The sequence below is a fragment of the Engraulis encrasicolus genome, chromosome 13 (assembly GCF_034702125.1).
Source record: "Engraulis encrasicolus isolate BLACKSEA-1 chromosome 13, IST_EnEncr_1.0, whole genome shotgun sequence".
Lineage (NCBI taxonomy): Eukaryota > Metazoa > Chordata > Actinopteri > Clupeiformes > Engraulidae > Engraulis > Engraulis encrasicolus.
In genome coordinates, this window is record NC_085869.1 from 21,917,077 (window position 1) to 21,943,293 (window position 26,217).

At 44.8% G+C, this 26,217-nt stretch overlaps 2 protein-coding genes across 4 annotated transcripts in view; one reads left to right on the forward strand and one right to left on the reverse strand.

The window, feature by feature from the left end:
- Positions 1-15,957, forward strand: part of tgfbr2l (transforming growth factor beta receptor-like) — a 23,335-nt gene extending 7,378 nt beyond the window's left edge. Inside the window, exons 2-8 of one of the 3 annotated variants that reach the window (XM_063213443.1) lie at positions 3,740-3,942; positions 5,855-6,336; positions 8,424-8,564; positions 9,741-9,992; positions 11,145-11,286; positions 12,570-12,697; positions 13,361-15,957. In XM_063213443.1, coding sequence (XP_063069513.1) covers positions 3,740-3,942; positions 5,855-6,336; positions 8,424-8,564; positions 9,741-9,992; positions 11,145-11,286; positions 12,570-12,697; positions 13,361-13,819 — 1,807 coding nt within the window. In that variant the 3' untranslated portion in view covers positions 13,820-15,957. The remainder of the gene's footprint in view (positions 1-3,739; positions 3,943-5,854; positions 6,337-8,423; positions 8,565-9,740; positions 9,993-11,144; positions 11,287-12,569; positions 12,698-13,360) is intronic. The other 2 variants (XM_063213442.1, XM_063213441.1) reach the window with 2 other exon arrangements.
- The window catches only part of osbpl11 (oxysterol binding protein-like 11), a 22,610-nt gene continuing 12,191 nt past the window's right edge, over positions 15,799-26,217 (reverse strand). Inside the window, exons 9-13 of the mRNA XM_063213439.1 lie at positions 24,979-25,477; positions 24,126-24,312; positions 22,983-23,165; positions 20,920-21,073; positions 15,799-18,721 (exon numbers count right to left, since the gene is read on the reverse strand). Of these exons, the coding sequence (XP_063069509.1) occupies positions 18,647-18,721; positions 20,920-21,073; positions 22,983-23,165; positions 24,126-24,312; positions 24,979-25,477 (1,098 nt within the window). The 3' untranslated portion in view covers positions 15,799-18,646. The remainder of the gene's footprint in view (positions 18,722-20,919; positions 21,074-22,982; positions 23,166-24,125; positions 24,313-24,978; positions 25,478-26,217) is intronic.

The window sequence follows — 26,217 nt, forward strand, 5'->3', positions numbered from 1 at the left end:
GATTATTACAGCGTGCCTCAGGAGATACGGCGTGCATTATGTGGGTGCTACAGTGTTTAAAATTACAACACAAATGCCACATCAGTTGGGGCACGTCATAAATTGTGAATACAACCAAGTCTTTATGGTTAGTGTAGTACGGCAAGAGTTTTTGATGTAGTAAGGCAAGAATTATTTTTATCAGCAATGCCACAGAACAGACATTAGTTGGTTCACCAGTAATTTCTCTGAACAGTTTAAATTCAAAAAAAGGGAGGAAAAACGCAGAGGCACTCTGAGATTTAAGAAAAATATTTTAAAAAGCCTTTAATATAACATGGCAAATCTGTGTCTCTGTTTTTCCCTCCCTTTATTTGGACTTATACTTCACCCAGTACAGATGAGCACCTGAGGAACATTGTTTGCATAGTCTCCTTAGCGCTTTAAGCCCTTTCTTGTCTTCTCAGTTGTTTAGATCGTTTGAAAATGCAACTCAAATGACACGTGAGTCAGTAGGCCTACTTCGTCAATTCTGAATGAAAAGAATTAGCAGTTCAAAACATGAAATCCATACACGAAATGGAGGAGAGATATCACATCAGTGGTTAAAACCGAGTGTCCCGACTCCCAACTCATGTGGAACTAGAGTCGCATGAAACAATTGTAGGCAAGATGACGATTGAGATAAAAAACAACACTTTGCTTTATATCCCCTGCCAAATGTGCTCTCCTCAATGCTTGTGTCTTGCTTTTCTGTCTTCTCCGAGTTTCCCAGAGACACAAACAGGACATTTGATCAATGGCAAAATATGGCGAGGACATGCTATTTTAAATTCAATGAAAGCGAGTCGAATTAGGGGCCACGCGGGGTCTGTGCTTGCTATAATGAGCTCCCTTTTCAAAGGATTTCCCCCAAGTCCCGTTTCCACCCTCCAGGGCTAGGGAGGAGTATTTCTGTGAAGTTAATCAAACTGACCTCTGAGTGACTATTCGAAAAACAACCGAGTGTTGAGAGAGAGGGGGAGAGAGAGAGGGAGAGAGAGAGAGAGAGAGAGAGAGAGAGAGAGAGAGAGAGAGAGAGAGAGAGAGAGACAGAGAGACAGAGAACAGAGAAACAGAGAGAGGCAGATAAGCTTCTTATGGGAGTGGGACATAGGGGCCCTTTTTAAAAAAAAGAAAACCCTCCTCTTTCTGTGGTTATAGAAAGCCACTAACAAACATATTTTAGAAGAGCATCAAAAGAAGGGCTGATTGGTTGGTGTGCGGAGTAAAGAAGGGCTGATTGGTTGGTGGGCGGCGTACACATGAAAGGGTTTCCCCTTCTCAAGTCTCTCTGATATGACATGGGCGAGGGCTGACCAAGTATTTGCTTACCTTCGCCGGAGCCCATGCACACGCTGAATTTACAATAAAAATACAACCGTAAATCGCAGGAATTGCCCAATAAAAAACATGCCGGCGAGGCAAAAAAAACTAGTCACTTTTTCATACGGTTTTCTGCTTATACTTTTAAACATCATGTTGTTTTTTTGTTGACCGCTTATCGGACGGTTGCCATTGCCTGAAGTCTCACAGCTGGGCCGTGAAGAGCCTCTTATCTATGGGCATGTGTGAGACTCAGGCAGCTGGATTGACCTCTTCTCCAGTCTGTTTGGCTTGATAGTGCTATAGTCAAACCAGTGTTTCTGCTTTCACTTTCATGAATAGTAAATGCAAAAAAAAATCAATTCATTTTTGGCGTAAAAAGTTCTAATAAGTCATAGTTTTGTGCCACACACTTTCCACACACAGAAAATGAATAGTTTTTAGACTGTCTTTCCTTCATAGACATTTAGCATCAAGTATTTCAGAAGCAGCACATTCAGCCTTGGTGGTTCTTCATGAAACACTCAGGTGGGCATGCAAGGAGTTAACAGGACACTGCTGCAGCAGCACAGTTGTCTTCTTTGGGTCAGGGCTGGATTGATAATCTGGCATACAGGGCATTTTCCCGTTGGGCTGACAGTCCTCAGGGGCCAATGCTGTTGTTGTTGGGTTTGTTCTCATGGGGATTGACCCACAACTTACAGGGGGAAACCCATTGTTCCATCGACAATATAGAGAGTGGATTCAGACGGACAAGATATGAAAGTGACCTGTGGATGCGTTAGGGGCCAGTCTATGCCAAGAAAATGCCCTGGTCATTTTTTTGATCCCAGTCCAGCCTTGTCTTGGGTTCTATCCAAAGTCATTATTCAAGGTTCATAGCAATGGCTAACATTTCGACAAAGATGCTAGTAACTCCTCATTGAAACATTTGTCATTGTTATGCACCTTGAATAATGAAGTAACAAAAAAACTGAAAAGACATCTATGCTGCACTGGCATTGTCCTTTACTCCAGGCATTGCGTCTTGGCCCAGTCCTGGTTGCGTAGAATTGTCTATTTTGCAGAAATGCTGAGAATATTATTCTGTGCTTTTTTGCTTACGTGGGAACTAGCAATGGTCATCTGCACACGCCTTGCCTGATATTTCCCTGTTTTCTCTATATCCCCCACATTAGGGATGTCAAGCACAGGCCTGGGGTCAAAATCTGGCCCGTGGAGTCAATGTAGTATCTGCCCCTGAGATCATTTCAAATGTGTATTACAGTTGGCTCACATACAGCATAATGTATAGTGTAACTAGAAGCACTCAGAGAGCGCAGACCTCCGCCAAGGAAGCTGCTTGATAGAACATTTGACAATGTCACACCCTATTTGAAGTCTTTCTGCCTTCTTTTTGTGGCGTTACAAACTGGAATGTTTTGCCCCGCAATTCAATTTGTGGTCACTAGGGGCGTCTAGATTTATTGGCCAGCAATGGTGAAGAATCTTTAAAAAGGTCCTGGTTACGGTTCGTGATCCGTGTCACCACCAGAATTTAGTCCCTTGTTCCTTGGGTCATTACTAACAACTCCACAAAGTTTCGTCCAAATCCGTTGATTCGTTTTTGAGTGATCCTGCTGACAGAATCTTTTAAAAAGTCCTGGTTCCAGTTTGTGATCCGGATCACCACCAGAATTTAATCACTTCTTCCCTGCGTCATTATCAACAACTACACAAAGTTTCGTCCAAATCCGTTGATTATTTTTTGAGTTATGCTGCTGACAAACAGACAAACAGACAGACAGACAGACAAACCAACGCGACCGAAAACATAATAATAATTATTAATTTAAGCTATTAAATAAGACCTGGAACATGAAATTAGGTGTGTCACAGGAATATGAGAGGGCCCCGGCCAGTAAAACAGCTCCTACTCATATGCAACAGCATAGATGCAACAGAAAATGTGCAGGCATACTTGATCTATGATGAGAATCTGTTTGTGAAATTTAAATATTACGCGTGTGTATGCACAATTGTAGTCTTTAAAAAAAAATGAATATCGAGTTTGGCCCGCAAATTCGTTACAGATTTTGATTTTGGCCCTCGGCCAATAAATTTGACTTTGACACCCCTGCCCAGGGGCGCTGCCAGAAATGTTGGGCCCCATGAAAGATTCGAATTTTGGGCCCCCTTAAGCGCCCCTCTCAGTGCTTGGGCACCCTTAAGGGCCCCTATCAGTGCTTGGGCCCTTAAAATCTGTACCACTTTCCCCCCCCCTAGCAGCCCCCATGCCCCTGCCCAACATATTGAATGCTGCCTATTGTTTGTGAGTTGCTTTGGATACATATACTAGTACAGTGCCTCTGCTAAATGTACTGCACTAATATAATGCATTGAATGTGTGGTGCAGGAGGAAAGAGAATGACACGGTGAGCGTGCGCACGCTGTGCCACCCTCCTCAGCAGGCTCTGGACAACATTATCCTGACCAACGACTCCTCGCCCACCTGCACCATGCTACCGCAGGCCGCCGACAACGGACTGCTCTTCGTCTGCGCCTGCGTCGGCGACCACGAGTGCAACGACAAACTCATCTTTGACAAGGGAGTGCCCGGTAAGTAGGGCCACGCAGCAGTCATATACAGGTACGCAGGGCTCTAAAAAATACTTGTTCACCACCAGACAAAATGACTAGAAGATGTAAATCTTACTGGCCAAACGCACTCTCACCAATGGGTCAAAGTGACCAGTAAGTTTTATTTTCTACCAGCCAAACTGAATTCACATTTGGCTAGTTGGCTGGTGTTAATTTAGAGCCCTGTGTGTACATGTATATGTTAATCAGTCTTTTTTTATTGTGTAAGAACTTGGCCAGAACTTGTCCGTCTTTTGCCTAGATGCAAGTTTTAGATGTTGACGAAATATTAAGGCATGCCTGCATGCCTTTGTTTTTTTTCTTTTTGGTTCCGTCTATGCATTTTTGTAGTCATAAATTCAACTCTAAACTCAACATAATGAACTTATGTTAAAAAGGGGGGCATGCTTTACTCTCTTTAGTCTATTCAGTGATGGGCAAAATGGATTCATTAGTTACAATCCAGTGCCACATATTCCAAATGACTTGGCTCTACCCGTCCAATTCAGCCAAGTGATTGGCTAGTTGAATTGGACAGGTAAAACAAGGTCATTTGGAATATGTGACACTAGATTGTAACCAATGAAGCCATTTTTTTTACCATCACTGTCTTTGTTGACCTGCAGTGATACTGTGGCAAAGGGGAGCAGACTTGCCCCACCAGGGCTTGGCCCCAGACATCCTGGGGTACCTCCTGAGGCTCAGAGCCTTAGGGCTTCCGCACGTAGGCGCCGACGAAGTGCTGAGCACTGCTTCGCAACAATTCGATTCCATTGTTTTCAATAGAACACCGCACACTGGCGCCGATGTCCGCGGACATTCGCCGATGTCGGATAGCAATTAGAGACAAGTTCTATTTTGTCGGCGCCGCCCATTGACTATCAATGCAATGTTCGTGTGAAATTGGGGGGTTGGGGGTTCGAATTCTGTCTGAAGCAAAAGTGCGCCGCACTTTGTCGGAGCCGGTGTGCTGGCATGACAGTCATACTGCACCCACAACCCCAAAGGTGAAAACGCAGCTGCCCATCATTGCTCTCCCATCCAGTTTGCTTGCCTGGTTAACACCAGACCTAATCACAAGTGAGATTAGGTCTGGGGAGTTGCCTATTGTAAATTCTGTATGGGTCCGGAATACTTGGCTATTATGACACAGATCCCATGATCTTGGACGTTATGAGTCATCCTCCCCAGACTGTCTTTCAGATCGAAACGATTGTGTAGAACTAAAGGCAGTGTGGGAGTTCCCAGGCTACCAGTTTGCCGCATCATCTATACTTCACCCCTTCACTGTGGTGATGATCTGCATCAGGGCCACTTATGCAGCATGCTGGGTGTCCCTTGCTAGGAATTATGACTTACACACGATAGGTGCAGTTGAGATGGCCTCACGGGAGTCATCCGGTGGGCGGTGGTAGCTCAGGTGGTAGAGGAGCCTTGCGGCAACCCAAAGGTTGCAAGATCGAGCCCTGCTCGGCCTGACTCCATCGTTGTGTCCTTGAGCAAGATACTTAACCCCAAGTTGCTCCTGGTGGCATGGTGGTACCCTGTGTGGCAGCCACGGCCCCCGGTTTGTGAATGAGTGTGAATGGGTGAATGTGAGGCATACAATGTAAAGCGCTTTGAGTGCTCGAAGGAGTGGAAAGACGCTATATAAATGCAGTCCATTTACCATTTACCATCACTCCTCTGACACGATCTTTAGTGAAGGGAAGTAGAGTTGCTCTGCCGGGACTCAAACCCGGACGTTCGCGGGTACCAAACTGGGACTCTAACTCTACACCATCAGATTTTGACTCATTGCCGTGATTGTCAGAGTGTTCCCACAAACCAAGTGGTCGTCACTCTATCACAGACAAATATAAAGATAATGAGTGTTCCTATTACCTTTTAGGTTACTCAAAAATCAACGGTAAAGACGTGATCCCAGTGGTGGTCATCAGCCTGGTTCCTCCGTTACTGGTGGCCATATTGGCCACGGCCGCCTTCTACATCTACCGCACCAGGCACCTGGGCAAACAGCCCAAAGACTGGGCTCCCAAGCGCACCAACTACCAGTCCCTGGACCCTCCGGAGGGACGATCGGGGGAGGCCAACGGCGGCAGCGGCTATCCCGGGAAGCTCACCCTCCTCGGGGAAGACGGCCTGTCCTCGGACCTGTCCTCCACGCGGGCCAACTGCCTGAACCACAACACGGAGCAGCTGCCCATCCAGCTGGAGGCGCTAGTGGGCAAGGGCCGCTTCGCCGAGGTGTGGCGTGCGCGCCTCAAGCACAGCGAGGGCCAGTACGAGTCGGTGGCCGTCAAGATCTTCCCGGCCGTGGAGTACGCGTCCTGGAGGAACGAGAGACACATCTTCTCCGACGCCAACCTCAAGGTTTGTTGTTGCTGAGCTGTGTTGTTGTCCACCTGTCTGCTGTACACTTGGAAGGAACAGTCCACCCTTCTTTGATTTTCACATATTGCAGTATTTCCAAGCATTATTCATGAATGTGCATATCATTTTTTCTCAGTCTTTTCAGTACTGATTGGTATCAGAATTATTAGCATAGCTTAGCATAATCACTGGAAGTAAATGGGATCATTAGCATTAAGCCACAAGTGATCACAGGATGGGTTTAAATTGCTGTTTTGTACTTATTTTATAGTAGTTTATAAGTACATGTGATGATGTTTTGTTTGGTCCCATAGGCTTGTATATTGATCTAATTGATTTGGCTGTTAAACTAGGCAATGCATGCACAGAGACGGAAAATCCTGTGCATTCTCATAATATAACTGGGACTTACATTTGAGCAATTTCTTGAAATGAAGTGGACTGTTCCTTCAAAGCCTGTCCTCCTTGTCTCTTGTGCACGGGAGAGTTAGAAACATTTGTAACACTTTATAATAACGGGTGCATAAAAAGCATTATAAAGACTTATAAAGTAAATAATTAACTAATGATGAGCAAAATATTAACACATTTTTGTAAATGGGTGGGAAATGTTATGTTAATATACTGTATGTGTTATGTTAATATTCTATGTCTTTATAATTCTTATGCATCAATTATTATAAAGTGTTACCAATTTCATAATTTCATAATTTAAATTCCTTTGTATGCAGAGGTGCATAAAATAGAAGTAGATTCATGAATAATAGTGCATGACCATGTAGTTGTTTCACCATTTAATCAACTGTCTCCAATGAGTAACTACTGATGGGTATTTACTGTTCATTTAGGCCTACTTCCACTTTATACACATCTGTTTGTATGTTCAGTGTATGACCATGTAGTTGTTTCACCAGTTAATCAACTGCACCTAATGTGTAACTAATGATGGGTATTTACTGTTTCTTTTAATCTACTTCTACTTTATACACATCCAGGGCTCTAAATCAGGGCTTCGAACCGGTTCAAGGAACGAAAACGAAAACCAGGAACTTTTTGTATTTTACAGGGAACTGAAACGAAACCGGAAACGTTATTATTTTTTATGTTCTGGAACGGGAACACTTATTTAAAAATAGTGGTAACTGGTTAATACCGGTTAATACCGTTCCTCAAACAAAACAAAAAAACTCATTATTTTCCTGCGCACGTTACCATGACGGCTGAGGTTCACGTCCTGTGTGACATCAGACATTCTCTGACTGAATGGAGAGAGAGCTGTAGATTACAAAGTCTTCACTCCACATCTTAATTAAGAGAAACCACTGTCATACAAAAGGACAGAGTTTGCATTGCATTATTGTAAGCCATTGCAGGGAAGCGCGTGTAAAGCACACCGACAATGTTTGGCGTTATTGGGCATCCATGGCCGCTTCAAATACCTGTATGCACAAACTCACAATGTCCATCATAGTGCTCCCTGTGACCCAAGTCAGCGTGGAGCGCACATTTTCATCATTGAGGTTTATTCTCTGCTTCTCCGCTTAGGTTGTCCCTGAATGACAAAATTCTGGAGGATATTCTTTTCATCCACTTGAATAAACAGTTTTGAATGTAGGCTGAATCATTTGCACTTCCGTCTTTCTTGGTTAAGGTCAGTTAGGCCTATGGGGAGTAATCAGCTGACAGGAACGAAATTAACCGTTCCGGTAACAATATTTTTTGGTTCTAACCGGTTCGGGAACGTCAATTTATTCTCAGAACCGGAAACGTTATATTTCCATTTCTGTTCGGAACGGAACGTTTAGAAAAAAATAACGGTTCAAAGCCCTGCTCTAAATTACCTTTTTTTTCATCACCAACCAAAAGGGTTAGTAGATGTTGCTCCTACTAGCCAAACAAACACACACTAATGTTTCAAAGTGGCTAGTAAGTTGGTCTTTTCTACCAGCCAAACTGAAATGTCATCAGCATTTGGTCGGTTGGTTGGCTGGTGTTAATTTAGAGTCCTGTACACGTATGTTTGTATGTTCAGTGTATGCAAAGAAAGTGACAATGAAACTGACTTTGTTATTGGCTTTTACTCAAAGCATGAGAACGTGGTTCAGTTCCTGACAGCGGAGGAGAGAGGCGGGGGAGGTGGCGGCGCGTCCGGCGTGGTTGGAGGAGGAGGGGGCCCGCAGAGGCAGTACTGGCTCATCATGGCCTACTACACCTTGGGAAACCTGCAGGTGATGATCAGACCAAGACATTTTTATGACCCAACTGTATTTATTGATTGTCGACGTTAATGTTTTTGGGTCACGGTGCTCCCTTGTACCTTTGTATAGGCAGATCGATGCACATCCCTCATTTACATGACACACATGGCACACGTATACCAGTGTGTAAAAGCTGGAGCAGGCTGCACCCAACACCAAACAGATTTTTCTCTTTTTTAATGGTGTTGACCAACATTTAAAAAAAACCTGCAAAAAATGACCTGACTATTAGGGGTGGGTATTGGCAACGGGTTCAATATGCTTATCACCACACACACGCCACGATGCGATACTATCACAGCGCTTCGCAAAACATGTTTCATATGATATTTACTTCTGTAAATGTGTAAAAAAAAATATAGCATACTTGCCAGTTGCTCTGCAGCAGTGATCAGTCAATTTATCCACTACAACAGAAATATTACCTACCCTCTACTGAAAAAAAAATAACCAGTTGCACGTTCCAAACACAATGTCTTTAACCTTTTTATTGTTAAAGGGACAGTTTGGTCAATTTCAACATGCAGTTGTAATGCTCACACTACCCTGGACTTGTCAGTGCCTGAGATTTTTTTTTCTTCTTCTTCAGCCGTTTCCGAGATCCTGGTCATTGTAATGGGGGCAGCTCTTTGTTTACATTTCAAAAAAACATTTTAATTTATTCCCAAAAACATCCAAAAGGTTATAAAACATCAGCAGACAACTAGCTAACAGCAGTACCTTTTGGGAAAATATTTGGAGTTGGCCTATGTTTCATTTTCTAAAAATGTAAACAAACGCTGCCCCCATTAGAATTGCTCATATCTCGGAAAGGGCTGAGCCGAAAAATGTGACATCAACAGGTACTGACAAGTCAAGGGTAGCGTGAGCAATACAACTGCATGTTGAAATTGACCAAACTGTCCCTTTAAGTAATCGAATTTTTGTGTCATGAATTGATACAGTATAACGTGAAAATAATTAGCATGTTACGTGTGAAACAAAAGAAACATGAAGATTTGATATACAGTACCACCATGTACTGTACATGTTCCAACACTGCACTTTGACAAAGGACAACACGTCTGAAAGTTTGTGCTGAATCAAAGGTTTGGGAGCATTTATCAGTGTTGCAGAGACTTAAACGGTTGCTTTTCAACACTGCAGGACTACCTGGCGAGCCGGGTGTTGAGCTGGGCCGAGCTGTGCTGCCTGGCGGGCTCGGTGGCGCGGGGCCTTGCCCACCTCCACAGCGACACCACCCCCTGCGGAGCTTCCAAGGTGCCCGTGGCCCACCGGGACCTGAAGAGCAGCAACATCGTGGTGAAGGACAACCTTGAGTGCGCCCTGTGCGACTTTGGACTGGCCCTGCGGCTGGACCTCTCGCTCACCGTGGACGACTTTGCCAACAGCGGTCAGGTGAGAGAGAAATGGGCAATGTCTGTCAGTAGATTAGAGTAGAGTGTCATTTATTGATCCCAGGGGGAAATTAAGGTGTCAAGTAGTATATATACAAACATACATGCAGAGGACATTACACACAAGACATTACACACATCTACACATATATTAACCATGTATAGCTCACTATTACATACACCCAGCCCAAGGCAGGTCTCTCTCTCTCTCTCTCTCTCTCTCTCTCTCTCTCTCTCTCTCTCTCTCTCTCTCTCTCTCTCTCTCTCTCTCACACGCACACACACACACACGCACACACACGCCCCATACACCAAATTATAAAGTGTCCACAGTAAAAAAAAGTGTACCAGTGATTTATCACATTGGCTGAGCTGCACATAGCAACCCAAGACAATGTCTTTCAACAAACTTTAACAGCTTTGAGTGTTCTCTGTGGGAGTTTTGATGATTCCAACATTTCTAGGACCTGTTATATTGGTGATATTTCTAATGGATTCATGATTCTGTAGTGCAGGGGTGGGGAACCTTTTTCATTCGAGGGGCCACTTCAAATTCCTCCAAGGGCTGTGCTTTGAGCACAAGCCAGGATTTCCCCCATGCACTTTATACTAGTAAAGAATTTGATTTGTTGATATTGCTTTTTACACACTAGTTGTTAATGTGAAAATACCCTTTTGGCCTGGTAATTTGGCACTTTTGCCATTTTGTAGTTCACTGAAATACAGTAGTCAGTGTGAAAGTTCATTGCTGGAAACACACATGCAATGATGTGATTTATTGTGATTTGTACAAATGGGTACCATAGTTTGCATGCAAATAACACATTTTGTCATTTCCATGCGTCTGCGACGTCTTGTGTGTGTCTGTTTCAGGTGGGCGCGGCGTGCTACATGTTGCTACATGTCGCTACATGTGATTTATTTTGATTTGTACAAATGAGTACCATCGTTTGTGTGCAAATAACACATTTTGTCATGTCCTTTTCCATGCGTCTGCATAGTGTGTTTGTGTGTCAGGTGGGCGCGGCGTGCTACATGGCTACATTTTGTACAAAATGAGTACCATAGTTTGCGTGCAATTAACACGTTTTGTCATGTCCGTGTGTGTGTGTGTGTGTGTGTGTGCGTGCGTGCGTGCGTGTGTGTGTGTCAGGTGGGCACGGCGCGCTACATGGCTCCTGAGGTGCTGGAGTCTCGCGTGAACCTGGAGGATCTGGAGTCCTTCAAGCAGATGGACGTGTACTCCATGGCCCTGGTGCTGTGGGAAATGGTGTCCCGCTGCGAAGTCATAGGAGGTAAAGCAGAGACACACACGCAGGGGTGGATCTATAGGGGGGGCGAGCAGGGCATTTGCCCCTGGGCCCCGGGCCATCCTGTATTGGTGGTGGGGGCCCTATTGTGACCATGGCTGGTCATGTGTGGGGCCCTATCAGTGTTTTGCCCTGGGGCCCTGTATGCAACTGTTCCGCCACTGAGTGTACGCTTGAAGCACCGCCAGCTATGCCTGTCAACAGTTGTTTAACCAACTACCAAAACTGAGTAGACAGGTTTACGATGAATGTGTTTATACATTGTGAGCGAAGAAGAATTTGATGTGTGTGAATCCACTACTAGATCAACAAAATGCATCACAGAACTATACAGGTGGAAGCAGTATAAATGTACTGAATGGACGAATGAGTTTAGATTTCGAGCAAGGAAGAATGTCGTGTGTGTGTGTTCCCACGCAGTCTGTCCCCTTCTGGGCCACAAACCCGTCACCTCGTCAACGCATCGGTTCGGCAATAGGAGGCACAGTGCGATACCTCTGAGCTAAAGGGCCAGTGTGATAGTGCAACTCTTCCACACTCTATGGGGCTTCGGGAGTGAGGTTTACTAACGTTCCACGCCACACTCTGCTAGTTGGCCTACATGTGTTACATGTGTGCATGTAGATAAAGTACATCACATGACTGCACAGCTTAGTGAAGTAATATCAGTAACATTACAGGCAAGTGAAGTAATGTCAATGTACAGTAATACAAACTTTGACCTTAGTTCCTTGTGCGAGAAAAAGAAAGACACTGACAGAGTGTATGTGTATGAGCGAGGGAGAGAGAGAGAGAGAGAGAGAGAGAGAGAGAGAGAGAGAGAGAGAGAGGGAGAGAGAGAGAGAGTTTGTGACTGTATTTAAGCCTGATATAAGTTAGTCTATCAAAGAAGTTCCCATGTGCTGCTGCATGTTTGACTTACTGTATGCACGAATAACCGCCGATGTCCTCATTTCAAACCTGCAATGCAGTAGATCTATCAAAACAGTTCCATGTGTCGCAGTGTGTTTGACTTCAGTGCGAACACTAGAAACCAATACAAAAAAATCACCTTGTGCCCTGATGAAGGCCCTGTAGCGGGCCGAAACATGTTGGCAGTGGCAGTATTTTTAATTATTTAAGTTCAAACATGAACTAGCCTTTATAATAAAGCGGTTTTATCTAAGAAGAGTGCCTTGCCGTCCTGCCTTTTTTTTTAAAGAAGAAACCAATGTTGTCAATGTCTTTGTTTCATGACACGCCACGCCACTCCACGATGACGACAACAGAGGTGAAGAGCTACGAGCCGCCGTTCGGCTCCAAGGTGTGCGAGCAGCCGTGTGTGGACAGCATGAGGGATCTGGTGCTGAGAGACAGGGGCCGGCCCGAGATCCCCGCCGGCTGGACCACACACCAGGTACGCTAGGGGCAGAGCGGAGCGGATCGGGTGTCCTGACTTGGAATCAGGCCTAGAGTGAAGGCAAACGAGCTGTAGCACGCATGCACGTAAACACACACACACACACACACACACACACACACACACACACACACACACACACACACACACACACACACACACACACACACACACACACACACACACACACACACACACACACACACACACACACACACACACACGAGCCAGCCTAGCCATAAGCCAGAAAGAGGAGGGAGGGAGCATGTTTATTTTATTGGGGCAACGAGTGGATCCGTATCACAAGATGCTGGGGTTGGATGGTGATGGGTTTTTTTCCATGGTATCCAACATGAGCGTGATTCTTTTTCTTTCCAAAAAAAAAAAGCTCCACGTTACTTTGTATACAGTTACTACAGCAGAGCTACATCATTGCGTGATATTGTGTGTTCTTTGTTTCCGAAATGGAACATCTTGCAGATTTTTTTCATTCCTCGAGACTCCGGGAGGGAGGGCAGCTGTCAGACAGAATAACCTAGTTTAGAGTCAACAACAAACAGGAGCGCGGTGATGATTACCCCTAACTCAACACAACGTTCGTATTTCTTCTCATTTTACCGTTATAACATTTTTGGCTCTTGTTTTTGTACGCCTAAACAGGGGATGCAGCTGCTGTGCGCTACCATCACCGAGTGCTGGGACCACGACCCAGAGGCCCGTCTCACGGCCCACTGCGTAGTGGAGCGCTTCAACAGCCTAGCCCAGGACCAGGAGGAGGAGGAGAGGAACCTACTGAACCAGAGCACACCCATCATCACGGACCAGGAGAACAACCAGCAGAACCAGCACCAACACCAAGAACAAAACCAACACCAACACCAGACTCTAGAGCTGGAGCTGGAGCTGGAGCTGGAGAACCAGACGTCGGAGCTTCCAGAAGAGCAGGGCTCCACCACCACAGAGCAGGGCTCCACCACCACCTCCGCCCCTCCCTCCCCGCGCGCCGAGCGAGATTCTGGCACGGGGACGGACATGGACACGGACAGCCCCTCTCAACCCTCGCCCGTATCAGACACACAAGCGTCGGAGGAGCTTACATCAGTACTAACAGAGGCGTGACGCACTGCCTGGGATAAGCTCTCCAGCAACATAGCAGAGACAATTCAAAACAATTGAACTGAATTTTTTGGAGTTTTGTATTTTGATTTGTAAATCGGTCGACAGCATGGAGCTGGTCTCCTATGTTTATTTGTTTTGTTTTGTTTTGTTTTTGTAACTGTGCACTTCTCGTGTATTTGCTGTGCCACTGAAGGACTCATACTCTATCAGAGGTGTAAGGGCAGGGCTGGACTGCCCATCTGGCATAGCTGGCATTTCTCTAAGGGGCCTGCATTTACATTTTGGAAAAAAAGGGGCCCACGAGGGTGGAGTGCCCACCGGTGAGTCAGTTCTGCGCCGCTAATTACACTATGAGGGGCCCCTTTAAGCAAAAAGTGCCCGGGCCCTATTTCTCCCCTTAGGCCAGCCCTTCCGTGGAGTCAAGAGAGTATTATGCTGACAGGCCAATGCATCAAAGAGCTATTATATAATTCCCCCCTGAAGGAGCAACATAGTGATGCAGTCGATAAAAAAGATCACTGTTCTTGAAGGCACGCTATCAAAAATAGCTTTATGCAGTTAGCAATCTTAGAGGGACAGAGGGCAAAAAGTGTTACGTCTTGGATGAATTGTATGTTTTCTATGGGTCATGTTTGTGAAAACTGCACCGCCCAGAGACATTTTCCAAGGCTGTTTACCACATATTATTTCCTCGTTTGAGTATTTTTCCACTGCCTTTCTCGGAATCCACGAACCACGGCACAGTCATCCGAGAAGCTGAAGTCAAAGTGGTTTTAAAAGCCTTTCAATTTGATTAACCACAGGCAGTATTTCAAAATATTTGCGAAAATGAGCACAACTCCAAGATGAAAGAGATGGGGAAAAAAACAAAGGAAGGATTTTTCGAAGAAGAGACCTGACCAATTAAATTTTACAATTATGTATTTTTGGAATTGTCAGAACAATTGTATTATGTAACATTTTAAAAATATTTTTAACTTTACAGGATCTAAAAAAGTGGCCTGGACTTGAACAGACATTTGTCAAGATTTCGCTAACGACTCAAGAAAGGGCTTTACTTTATGGTCGGCTGTAAAATCAAATTAAAGAGACCCTGGGAAGAAGAAAGCTCAGTCTACTAAACTGTCTGGAGAAGACAGACAGGAAGAGTGACTTCAATCCCTGCTACAAACTCAATAACGCTCACGACATGTCACTAAATGTGGAACGCTTTTATCAAAGCTACCGTGCAGACTCAATTTCAGCAAATTACACTGATTGAATGAGGCAAATTAAGTGATTTGATACATCAGCCTGACAAACTAACATTTTTCATCAGTAAAGCCTCCAAGAGGTGCTCCTGAAAGGAGGTGTGACGACGAGACTAATTTTCATCATATCCCCTTGACGATTACTATGTTCCTGTGAGTAGTTTGACCAACTGACTGAAATATTACCAACAGAGATCAAGACATTTGAAGGATGTCTTGAACAAAAAAGAAAAAAACTCTGTGAAGGAGTCTAAAGTGAAAAGCCATATTGTGTTTTTTTTTTAGTTTTAAGGCTAAAATGAGAACTGAATATTTCTCCAATTGTGGCAGTTAAAAAACACTAAATCATGCACTGATGACATTGTATTTATTGGGCACACTTCCAATATGTACTCTGAAAGGCATTCCATTTGCTAGTAGTGAAGAGAAACCTATGACACAAAATAGGAGGTTCTGTGAATACAGATGAAGGACCAGATTCTAGGAAACTAATGAGCCACTGTGTTGATTGTGAACTGGTGTCACAAATGTATGAATTATGAAAAATCTATATATTATAAAATATGCATATTCATCTCATAAAGTGTTGTATATAAAGTGTGAATGTTGTTCGGTGTGAATCATTTCAGCGGTTCAAGCAGTCCCATCCAATGCAAAAAAAATGAATAAAAAAAATCAGTGAGTAACTGAAAACTCAAAGACCAAATAAGAAAAACAGAGCAAAAGAAATCCTCAACAAATATATTAGCAATTTTATTCATTCATCAGGACTTTGTCAGGCTACAGGGAGTGTTGTTAAAATATCAGTGCAATTCACAGCTTAGCAAGATATACAGGTCAAATGAAGAACACAAAAAGGGGGAGCAGAAATAAAACAAAAAACAAAAACAAAGATCGTGTTACATCATTACAATCCTGAATTACACGCAAAATGCATCATCATCATCATCATCAACAGCAGCTCTGTAGAGCCCTTGGAGGGATATGTACACAGATTTAGAAGGTGGTGGTGAAATTGTGTGAGTACTGGATGTGTATGTGTGCATCAGGGATGGAAATAAGCACCCGTCCACCTGCCAATGACGGGTAAATTTCAGTGGTGACTGGTACATTTTTCAACCCACCAGTCACTTTGACTGGTAAAAACAGTGAGTGACTGGTAGATTTTGAAATCTACCTGCCACCGTGACTGGTGGGTAAAAAGCTTAAGTTCCACCCCTGGTGTGCATGTTTGTGTATTATCTTCCTGTAACCTCTCTCGTGTCTACCTCATGGTGGAGAGCTGAGGGGAAGAGATGGAGGAGGAGCAGGGGGAGGTGGAGGGGGGGGGGGGGTGGTGGTGGAGATGATGGAATGTGGAGGGAGGGGTGATTGGGTTCGATGGAAGACAAATACAAATAAGGCACCACAAAAGTTTCCCAGCATCCTGCTTTCAACGCCATGTGTTGCTAAACCGGGAGCGTGTACACGCTCAACTCTCGAGTCAAACCATTACCAAAAGAAGAAGTGATAACCGTGCTGGGAGCTTGGCAGGAACTCGCCACCTCTGCCTCGCTAGCACAAACAGTTCTGGCCTCTGTCAGCCCCCAAAACACATGATGCTGAACCTTCGAGATAAGTTTTTAAAACCGTTTTTAATGTTTTACAGCATTCAAACTTGATCCAGTTACAATTTTTTCCTCTGAAAACCACAGAATAAGGGCAGGAAGAAGGAAATGAGAGAGAGACAGAGACAGAGACAGAGAGAGAAAGAGATGAACAGTAAGCTAAAGCCAAAACTCAAGTGAATGCAAACTCATCTTCCAAAAAAGTTTGATTGCCCTTGAGAAAAGAGAGATGGCTCCAAACGAGGTAGATTCACACCAGAGAAGAAGAGCACAGATGAGCGCTGCTGGCATGCACGGCACAGCGTCGGGAGGGGTGGGTGGAAGAGGTGACTGGTGAGATGAGGGACGGGAAGGGACGTGGAATGTCAAGAGAGTGCTAACAAGGCTCCCGTAACAGCATCCAATCAGAGGTGAGCGTTGCCTCTTCTCCAAGCAGAGGCCCCTCTAACTCTCTATATTCTTTTCCAGTGTGGGTGTCTTTGGATCTTGCTGGTGCCCCCCCGGTTCTAAATATATAGAGACCTTCAGCCTTGGGCTGAACCACTCTGGCCATGTCAATCTAGATTAGGGGTGGGGAACCTTTTCCATTCGAAGGGCCACTTCAAATTCAAGAAGTCCTCCAAGGGCCGTACTATGAACACAAAACAGGATTCCCGTTTGCTCTTTAGGCCTAATATTGAAGGTGCTCACCTTTACAACAGGCCCCACCTTCTCTAGGTCCCCTGACATATAACTTTTATTGTATTGCAAATGTCATTTCTGAGATTCCTTTACAAAACATGTCATATTTCATGTGAAGCTGCATAACATTAAAATTGTATGTGGTGCCTGATAAGACGGCCTCAAGGGCCGTAAATGACCCTCGATACATAGGTTCCCCACCCCTGATCTAGATAGATGTGACTTATGCATTTGCATCAGACGGCTGCCATGTCGATGGAGAGCCCCACATCCATTTCCTCCTGCTGTGCAGGTCAAAGAGTCTGTCCAGCAGCACACTTCAGAACTGGACACTTCTTCATGTATTATGACTTCAAAACACTTTTAAAAAGTACAGAGCCCTCTTACTGTAAGCGCAGTCTTAACTCCGAGCTCCCGGACAACCAGCAAGAGAGGGAAAAAGGAAGTCCCTCTGTTCCACCCACTGCCAAAAATCCTGTCATTCGTCATAACCCAGAAACACATCTACACGCCTTTTTAATTGTTAGGTTGTCTTTACTTGGAAAATTATTTATATATTTTAATAATTTGAGTTAAAAACTGAACCAGTGCCACATAGTTAGCATTTAATCGTGGCACCTGCTCAGAAAGAGACAAAAATAAACAAACAAACAAACAAGCAAACAAAAACAAATGATACAGGTGCGATCACCACCCTAAAAAGCACACCATCACTCATTGCACATGACACAACAACAAGCACACACCTCACTTAAGGCATCGTCAGCAAAAAGGACATCTGTGTGCACCACCCCCAACGCGACAGTCCCAAAAAGAGCATTCTGCATGTACATGATATACAAAAAAAAAAAATCTCTGTTTGAAAGGGATGCAGAGAGAGGGGAAACGTAAAATCACAAGCACCTGCCAGGTTCCCACCCATTCCATGATGCACGACAAAGTCTCACCAACCTGGAGAAGCGAAAATCATCTCAAGAGTGGATATAGGCAAAGACGGGAAGAGAGGAGACAATAGGACTTGTCCAGGGGTGCGTTTCTCAACCACAACGTTGCTAACTAGCAACTTGATAGTAACTAGCCACTTACTCGGTTGCAATGCAATTTCCCATTGGAAACCAAGTAAGTTGCTAACTGGTTAGCGACGATGCTTTCAAGAAACGTGGTCCAGAATGGTGAGATAAAGAGTGCGTGTCACTCAGGTGGGTAGATAGGGGGTGCTGTTGAGCTGAGCTCTGATCCACCAGGGGTGAGGTGGGGAGGTGCGGGGATGGGGAGCGGAGAGAGGGAGCTCACAGACTGGTGTCCAGTGAGGGACTCTGGCCTCCCGTCTTCCATAGCGGCTGGAAGTACACCCAGCTCTCGCCCTGCAGGGAGAGAGAGAGAGAGAGAGAGAGAGAGAGAGAGAGAGAGAGAGAGAGAGAGAGAGAGAGAGAGAGAGAGAGATGAGGGAGACAAGAGATGAGGAGTCAGCATTAGTCATCACTACTATAAACATACAGAAGGATTTGGCTTCAAAAGAGGCAGCAGAGGTTGTATCTAGGGCATGTACCAACTCTAAGCCCACATCGCTCTATGGCCTAATGTTCAAATGTGTGGAGGTCCTGCTCTTAAGTTAAAAAAGGTCGTATTTCTATATCATAGGCTGCAGAAGCAAAGAGTAGAACTCGCACACCAGCAGCCGATGCAATAATTGATTTATTGCTTTACATATGTACAAGTGATCAAGGTGCTACCCAAAAGTGCAAAACGTTTTCGGTCACCAGACCTTCCTCAGTGCAAACAGACAAAATCACAGAGGACTTCCTTATATAGAGTTCACCTAATAGGTGCTAACCATGTCAATCAACAGTCGGTTAGGTTGACGTGTACTGACAGTGTTGGAGGATACCAAAAGGCATAGGCCTATGTCAAAGGAGACAATGCTTAGTTTAAGGAATAGTCCAAAAATAAAAAATATAGAATGCGAGTGACATAATAATAATAAAATAAAAATAAAAATAAACTTGGAGAATAAGGTGAAAATTAAGAAAAGATGAATGCAGACATTGTACATCGCACTCTAAAGTGCATATTAATACCAAAAGGTAAGCTATGAAGTACCACATTACTTAGAGGAAGCAAGTAAGATCGAAATCATTATTTAGACCCCTAGGATGCATTGTTTTTAGATAAAATATCCACCTGGCTTCACATTGTAGAAGGGTCTGTGGCGTACATCCTCTCCAGCTATATCATAGGCTGGAAACAGAACCTGACTTGTGGTCTATTATGTATATCGACATAGTTCCCTCATTATTCACAAATGCTTATAGCAATCTAGCTTAGCACAGTATGCAGTATGGGGTAAGGAGGACACACCTAACCTCATCATAGTCAACACACAGATTACAAAACAACGACTTATTACCTGTGCATGATATAAAAATACAATGATGTGGAATGCTAAAAAAGGGCTAAAAAAAATCCCAGAAGTACCAATTAGATGAAATACACTACTGTGGAAAAACAACACAACCCATGTAGCTCAGGCTGTGTTGACTGGCTCACTTTAGTCAAAACAAATTATACATGTACAGTGACCTCGACTAGTAGTGTATGATTTAAAAATGTACATCTGGAAAATAATACATGTACCTTATTAACGTCTGTGTGTGCTAGGACATGGAATAGAATTAGTCCTAAAGGTAGGTACTAATGAGTTCATTATTGTGGAAAAACAATGTCTGCCATGTAGCTCTGGCTGAGGTGAGTGACTAGCTGTTCATCTTTCTTTCGAAGTCTTTGGTCCTTCAGACATGCACATTTCATGCATTATTTAGGCGTTACCTTTTTTGTGTGCAAAAATAACACAAGAGCAGAAACTCCCAAAGGGTACTAAATAGCTGAAGTACATTATTGTGTGGACAGTGTAGTCCATTGTTGGCCAAGCTCTGGGTCGGGACCCACATGTAAGTCACGGAAGATTTTTCATTTTAGGGTTTAAAACACCTTAAAATACCTGCCACTTCTGGATTATTGCTGCTTCAATTGCCCTACAGTGTATTGTTGAAAACGTAAGCAATACTAACTGCTAAGATGACTAAGATTTCAAACAATAAATATCCTCCTTCATGTCCAAAAATGGTCAACTAATCCACCCTCATTTTGTGGTTCACAAATAAATGTTATTGATTTGGGTCACACGGGTTTGTGACTTTTACAGTATGGGTCCCCAGAAAAGAAAAGGTTGGGAAACACTGTTGTACACCATGTAACTATGTCTTTTTGTGACATTTTGGGCAGCAAATTGCCAAGTCAAGTGTAAGTCAAGTGTAGTCAAGTGTAATTTATTGTCAAAAATCTATGGAATAGGGTAAGCACAGAAGTTTGAAATTCTGCTTGACCAGTCTCCACAATGTGCAGTTTAAACTAAAACATATAAATAACAGAAACAGGAGCTTAGTGTCTCGGACTTCATTTTCAGTTTTCATGTGATTTTGCTAGTCCTGCACCCAATTTTTTTGAGACGGATGTGGTATGTTCTTTCTTCGTTAAACTTTTTACAGATTTGCTGCTCACTCACTTTTCTCTCGAAGCATTTGGTCCTCCAGGGCGTGTGCGTCTCTGTGCGGTGCCTCTCCTCCGTGCGTTGGCGCTCCTCCAGGAAGCGCTTGTGCTCCGTGGCCTTCTCCATGTCCCTCTGTCGCAGGGACGCGGTCACGTGCTGCCACAGGCGCCTGCAGGTCAACCAACAAGCACATACTAGTCACACAGGGACATCTCAGATACTAACACATAACCACGCGCGCGCTGCCACAGGCGCCTGGAGGTCAACCAACAAGCACATACATACTAGTCACACAGGGACATCTCAGATACTAACAGACACACACAAACACACACACACACACACACACACACACCGTCACAGGTGCCTGGAGATCAACCAACAAGCACATACATACTAGTCACACAGGGACATCTCAGATACTAACAGACACAGACACAGACACACACAGACACACACACACACACACCGTCACAGGTGCCTGGAGATCAACCAACAAGCACATACTAGTCACACAGGAGGGACATCTCAGATACTAACACAGACGCACACATGCGCGCTGTTACAGGCGCCTGGAGGTCAACCAACAAGCACATACATACTGGTCACTCAGGAGGGATATCTCAGATACAAGCGCATACTAGTCACTCAGGGACAGCTTACATACCAACACAGACGCGCACGCACATGCACACACGCTGCCACAGGCGCCTGGAAATCAACCAACAAGCACATACATACTAGTCACACAGGGACATCTCAGATACTAACACAGACACAAGCGCACACGCGCTCACACACACACACACACACACACCTAGAGATCAACCAAAAAGCACATACATACTAGTCACTCAGGGACATCTCAGATACAAACACAGACGCACACTCACAACCAAGAACATACTAGTCACTCACGGATATCTCATACTAACGCGTGCACGCATTCGCACGCGCACGCACATGCTGCCACAGGCGCCTAGAGATCACCCAACAAGCACATACTAGTCATGGACATCTCAGATGCGCGCACATACACACACACACACACACGCGTGTGCGAACACACACAAACACACCCGAGCACACATATATGTGCGCACACACACGTGCTGCCACAGGCACCTGGAGATCACCCAACAAGCACATAATAGCCACTTAGGGAATAGGGACATCTCAGATACTAACACAGATGCACACACAGACACATACTAACACAGACACACATACTAGTCACGGACCTCTTAGATACTAACACACACACACACACACACACACACACACACACACACACACACACACACACACACACACACACACACACACACACACACACACACACACACACACACACACACACACACACACACACACAACCCCTCAGATTCTAACATACACACACAGGCATATGCGCGCACACATTCACACACAAGCACATTCTGGTCACAACCTTTCATATAATAACCCACTCATCCCAATGTAGCGCAATGCGAAACGCGTTGTTCACCTAAATAAAAAGCAGCAAAATTAAGTCCACCAGTGTGCAGTGATCCTTCTTGTTTACTGTGGATTACTGATGACTGCACTTCACCAGCACCTGGAACCTGGCTGTGCATAGGAGTTTCAGATCTTTGAATAGGATGGATCCATGTTTTCAAATTGTCAACGCCAAATTCTCACCCTACCACCAAAATTGGGACCCCTCACACGAGGTAACGTTTTACAATATTCAACCATTCAATTTTAGTGAGCCTGTGTTTATTATGGCCTTAGTTTCCGGTCCGTAGCTGACATGAGTGGCACCCAGTGTGGTCTTCTGCTGCTGTAGTCCATCTGCCTAAAGGTCTGAGGTGTTGTTATGCATTCAGAAATTCTATAGTCTCCATACCTCGGTTGTAGTGAGTGGTTGAGTAATTGTTGCCTTACCATCAGCTCAACCATTCTTTCCATTCTCCTTTGACCTCTGGCATCAACAAAGCATTTTCGCTCACAGAACTTCCAATCACTATACTCCTGAACCAGATTCTTAGTTTAGGCCCCTGCAACACAGCCAGTCATCTATTCCCCCAGTCTCTCACCTGGACTCGTAGGGTCCCTGTTTATCGACTGGGCGAACGCGTTTGCGGGTGACGGGCAGCTTGGTGACGTCGATGACGCGGGTCTCTCCGCTGCTGTAGGTGAACTCCAGCGTGCCGTTCCACTCCCCCTGCACCCGACACACCACCGCGTTGGTGGCGTTGTGCTTCACCTCCGCACTCACTCTGGAACAGAACAGACAAAAACAAAAAACTACCAAGTCAGCTGTTTAACTTTAAATTCATTCAGTCTTTTTTTTTTTTTAAAGGGTTTTTTTGTACCTTTACTTGTGATAGGACAGTTAGCGAAGTGACAGGAAATGAGTGGGGAGAGAGAAGGGTAAGGCTCGGCAAAATGACCTCAGGCCGGAATCCAACCCAGGTCGCCGGTGAAGCAGTGCAGTGCCCAGCCGATTGAGCCAAGGCTGGGCCGAATTCATTCACTCTTTTAATCATCTGTGGGTCAGTGTGCCATCACTAAGGCAGCCCAATTGTTTTCTGTCACATTTGGCACATGTGTAGGTAATGCAATATTTTACATTAGGGGACATGTTGTCCCCATTACTGTATATACTACATGCACTACTTCACCAATTTGTAAAGCTCAGACAGGGGTTTACTGATATTGCACTGAACAGCTTTTTGTGCATTTCATTATTTAATCTAAAAAAAAACCTACTCCAAGGAAGACTTTCCATGATGAATAATAAATTGATCGAGAGCCAGGGTTTTTTTTTTTTGGAGGAGGAGGTTGTGGCCTCGAGGCTACACATGGGTGAGACTGCAGTACATTTCTCAACAGTAGTTCCCAAACTTTTTCTGCTGGGACCCCCTTTGGGACCAGAGAATATTTTAGCAACCCCCACCTCCCATTTTCCAAAAACATATGATAAAATTCAATGGGTTAGAAATGTATTCACCTTTCCTGTGATTTACATTGAAGTGAATGTTGTTGTTACTAATAATGTACGAAAGACTATACAAGCATATATTCAAGGTTTTATGCAAACAGTCCCTTCTGTCTGCAACCCCCCTTGTAGTACAGCGGTAACCCCCTTAGAGATCCCGGCCCCCAGTTTGAGAACCACTGCTCTCTCTAAAACATCGATTTGATTAATGAGCCTGGTTGGCCGGCGGGGCGTCTACCTGTGCAGCTTGCCACCGTAGAAGGGCTTGGTCTGGAATGTGATCGCGGCCGAGTATCCTGTCTTGGCGCAGTTGACGTTGACCTTTCCCCCCAGCTCCACCCAGGGCACCGTGAGGATGGAGCGGGCGTAGGCGGAGGGCAGCGTGAAGGTGTACTCCTCATTATGGTCAAGGAGATGCAGGCAACCTGGAAACACACAAGAGAAACGTTCGCACACATTCAAGTTTAGGTTGATGAATTTGAACAAACAAGCACAAAGAAAGCAATCACAACTGACATACAATGTGCATTTTGCCAATTGAGATGCATTCCTGTTACCGGTCTGAATCTGTTCCACCAGGGACAATTCAGCTCATCTCATGCACCTAGCAACACTGACCCGTCAGTTCTGTTTTAATGTGAAGTGACTTTGGGTATTTTTAAAGGGACACTGTGTGAGATTTTTAGTTGTTGATTTCCAGAATTCATGCTGCCCATTCACTAATGTTACCTTTTTCATGAATACTTATCACCAGCATCAAATTCTAAGTATTCATTATGACTGGAAAAATTCCACTTTTCATACATGAAAAGGGGGATCTTCTCCATGGTCCGCCATTTTGAATTTCCAAAAATAGCCATTTTTAGCTGCAAAAATGACTGTACTTGGACCATACTAGAAAATATTTGTTTATTACTGAGTAAACTTTCATGTAAAATTAAAATTTGGCAATAGGCAGCCCAGTTTCAATGAGCAGCATAGATGCAGTACCTTTTTTGACCATTTCCTGCAGTGTCCCTTTAAAGGCGCTTAAAAAAAACCGTATTATTATTATTATTATTATTATTATTATTATTATTAAGCAGTCTCACCTTCTCCCACCATGGAGACGCCGATGGACATGCCCATGAACTTGCTCTTGGTCCACACGTGGGTGTTGACGCAGATGTTCTTCTCAGGGCACTCAGCGTAGAAGCCGGAGACGGGCGGGTGGTGGGACACCTGCTCGGCCACGAAGCGCAGCAGGTACGAGTCGTCGCCGCCGCTGCTGCTGGAGGGCGGGGTGCCCGCGCGGGAGGAGGACGAGGAAGAGGACTCCGGCGGCGGCGGTGGTGGCGATGACGAAGACGTCTTGGGCACGCGCCAGGAGCAGTTGAAGGTCTCGCCGATGATGGGGTTGTAGGGCTTCTTGGCGATGGCGCCCTTGCGGCCCTCGTGGAAGGAGGTCAGGTAGTACTCCACGAAGCGCACCATGCGCTCCAGCGGGCTGGCGCCGTCCGTGATGGACACAAAGAGGTCCGGGTGCGACATGAAGTCGGCGTACATCTCCAGCAGCGAGCGCTTCTCCAGGATGAACGTGGGCAGGACCACCTGGAGGAGAGTCGGGCGCCATGTTACGACATAGGTTGGCATTTCTCAACGTGAAGTGTCCTAGCCTTGCTAGGACGAGTAGCGCCCATTTTTCCAAGGTGTATCCAATTATCAATTACACTTAGAACTAGTGATTGGATAGTCTTCTTTGGTGAAATCCACGAAAAATGGGCGTTACTCGTCCTAGCAAGGCTAGAACATTTCACTTCAGAGAAGTGGTTTAGAGAATTTGGTTTAGATAATAGGTTTTGGTTTGCACGTGCCTTTTGATTGCCACATGTCACTTGCAGTATGTTACAGCATAAAGTGCCAGTGAACCATTGGAGCAGAGGTTACAGGCAGGGCTCTAAATTAACTTTTTTCATCACCAGCCAAAATGGCTAGTAGATGCCATGTGGATGGCTAGTAGAGCCAAATGCACACTCATACTAATGGGTTTAAGTGGCGAGTCTGTTGGTCTTTTCTACCAGCCAAACTGAAATTTCATCAGCATTTGGCCGGTTGGCTGGGGTTCATTTAGCGCCCTGGGTACAGGTAATGTTAGATTAACAGCAGGATGAGATGCCCTCTGCCTGAGTACCAGGCTATGCATTTGATTCTATTTTCTATTTGCCTGTGCAAGCCCAGCATTTTATTTCCTCTAATTTGATTAGACGGGTTTCTCTTGTGTGACTGGGTTTTGAGATGTATTGCTCAATGGAGTAGGTAGCGGGAAATATTTGCAGCATGTTAGAGCATCA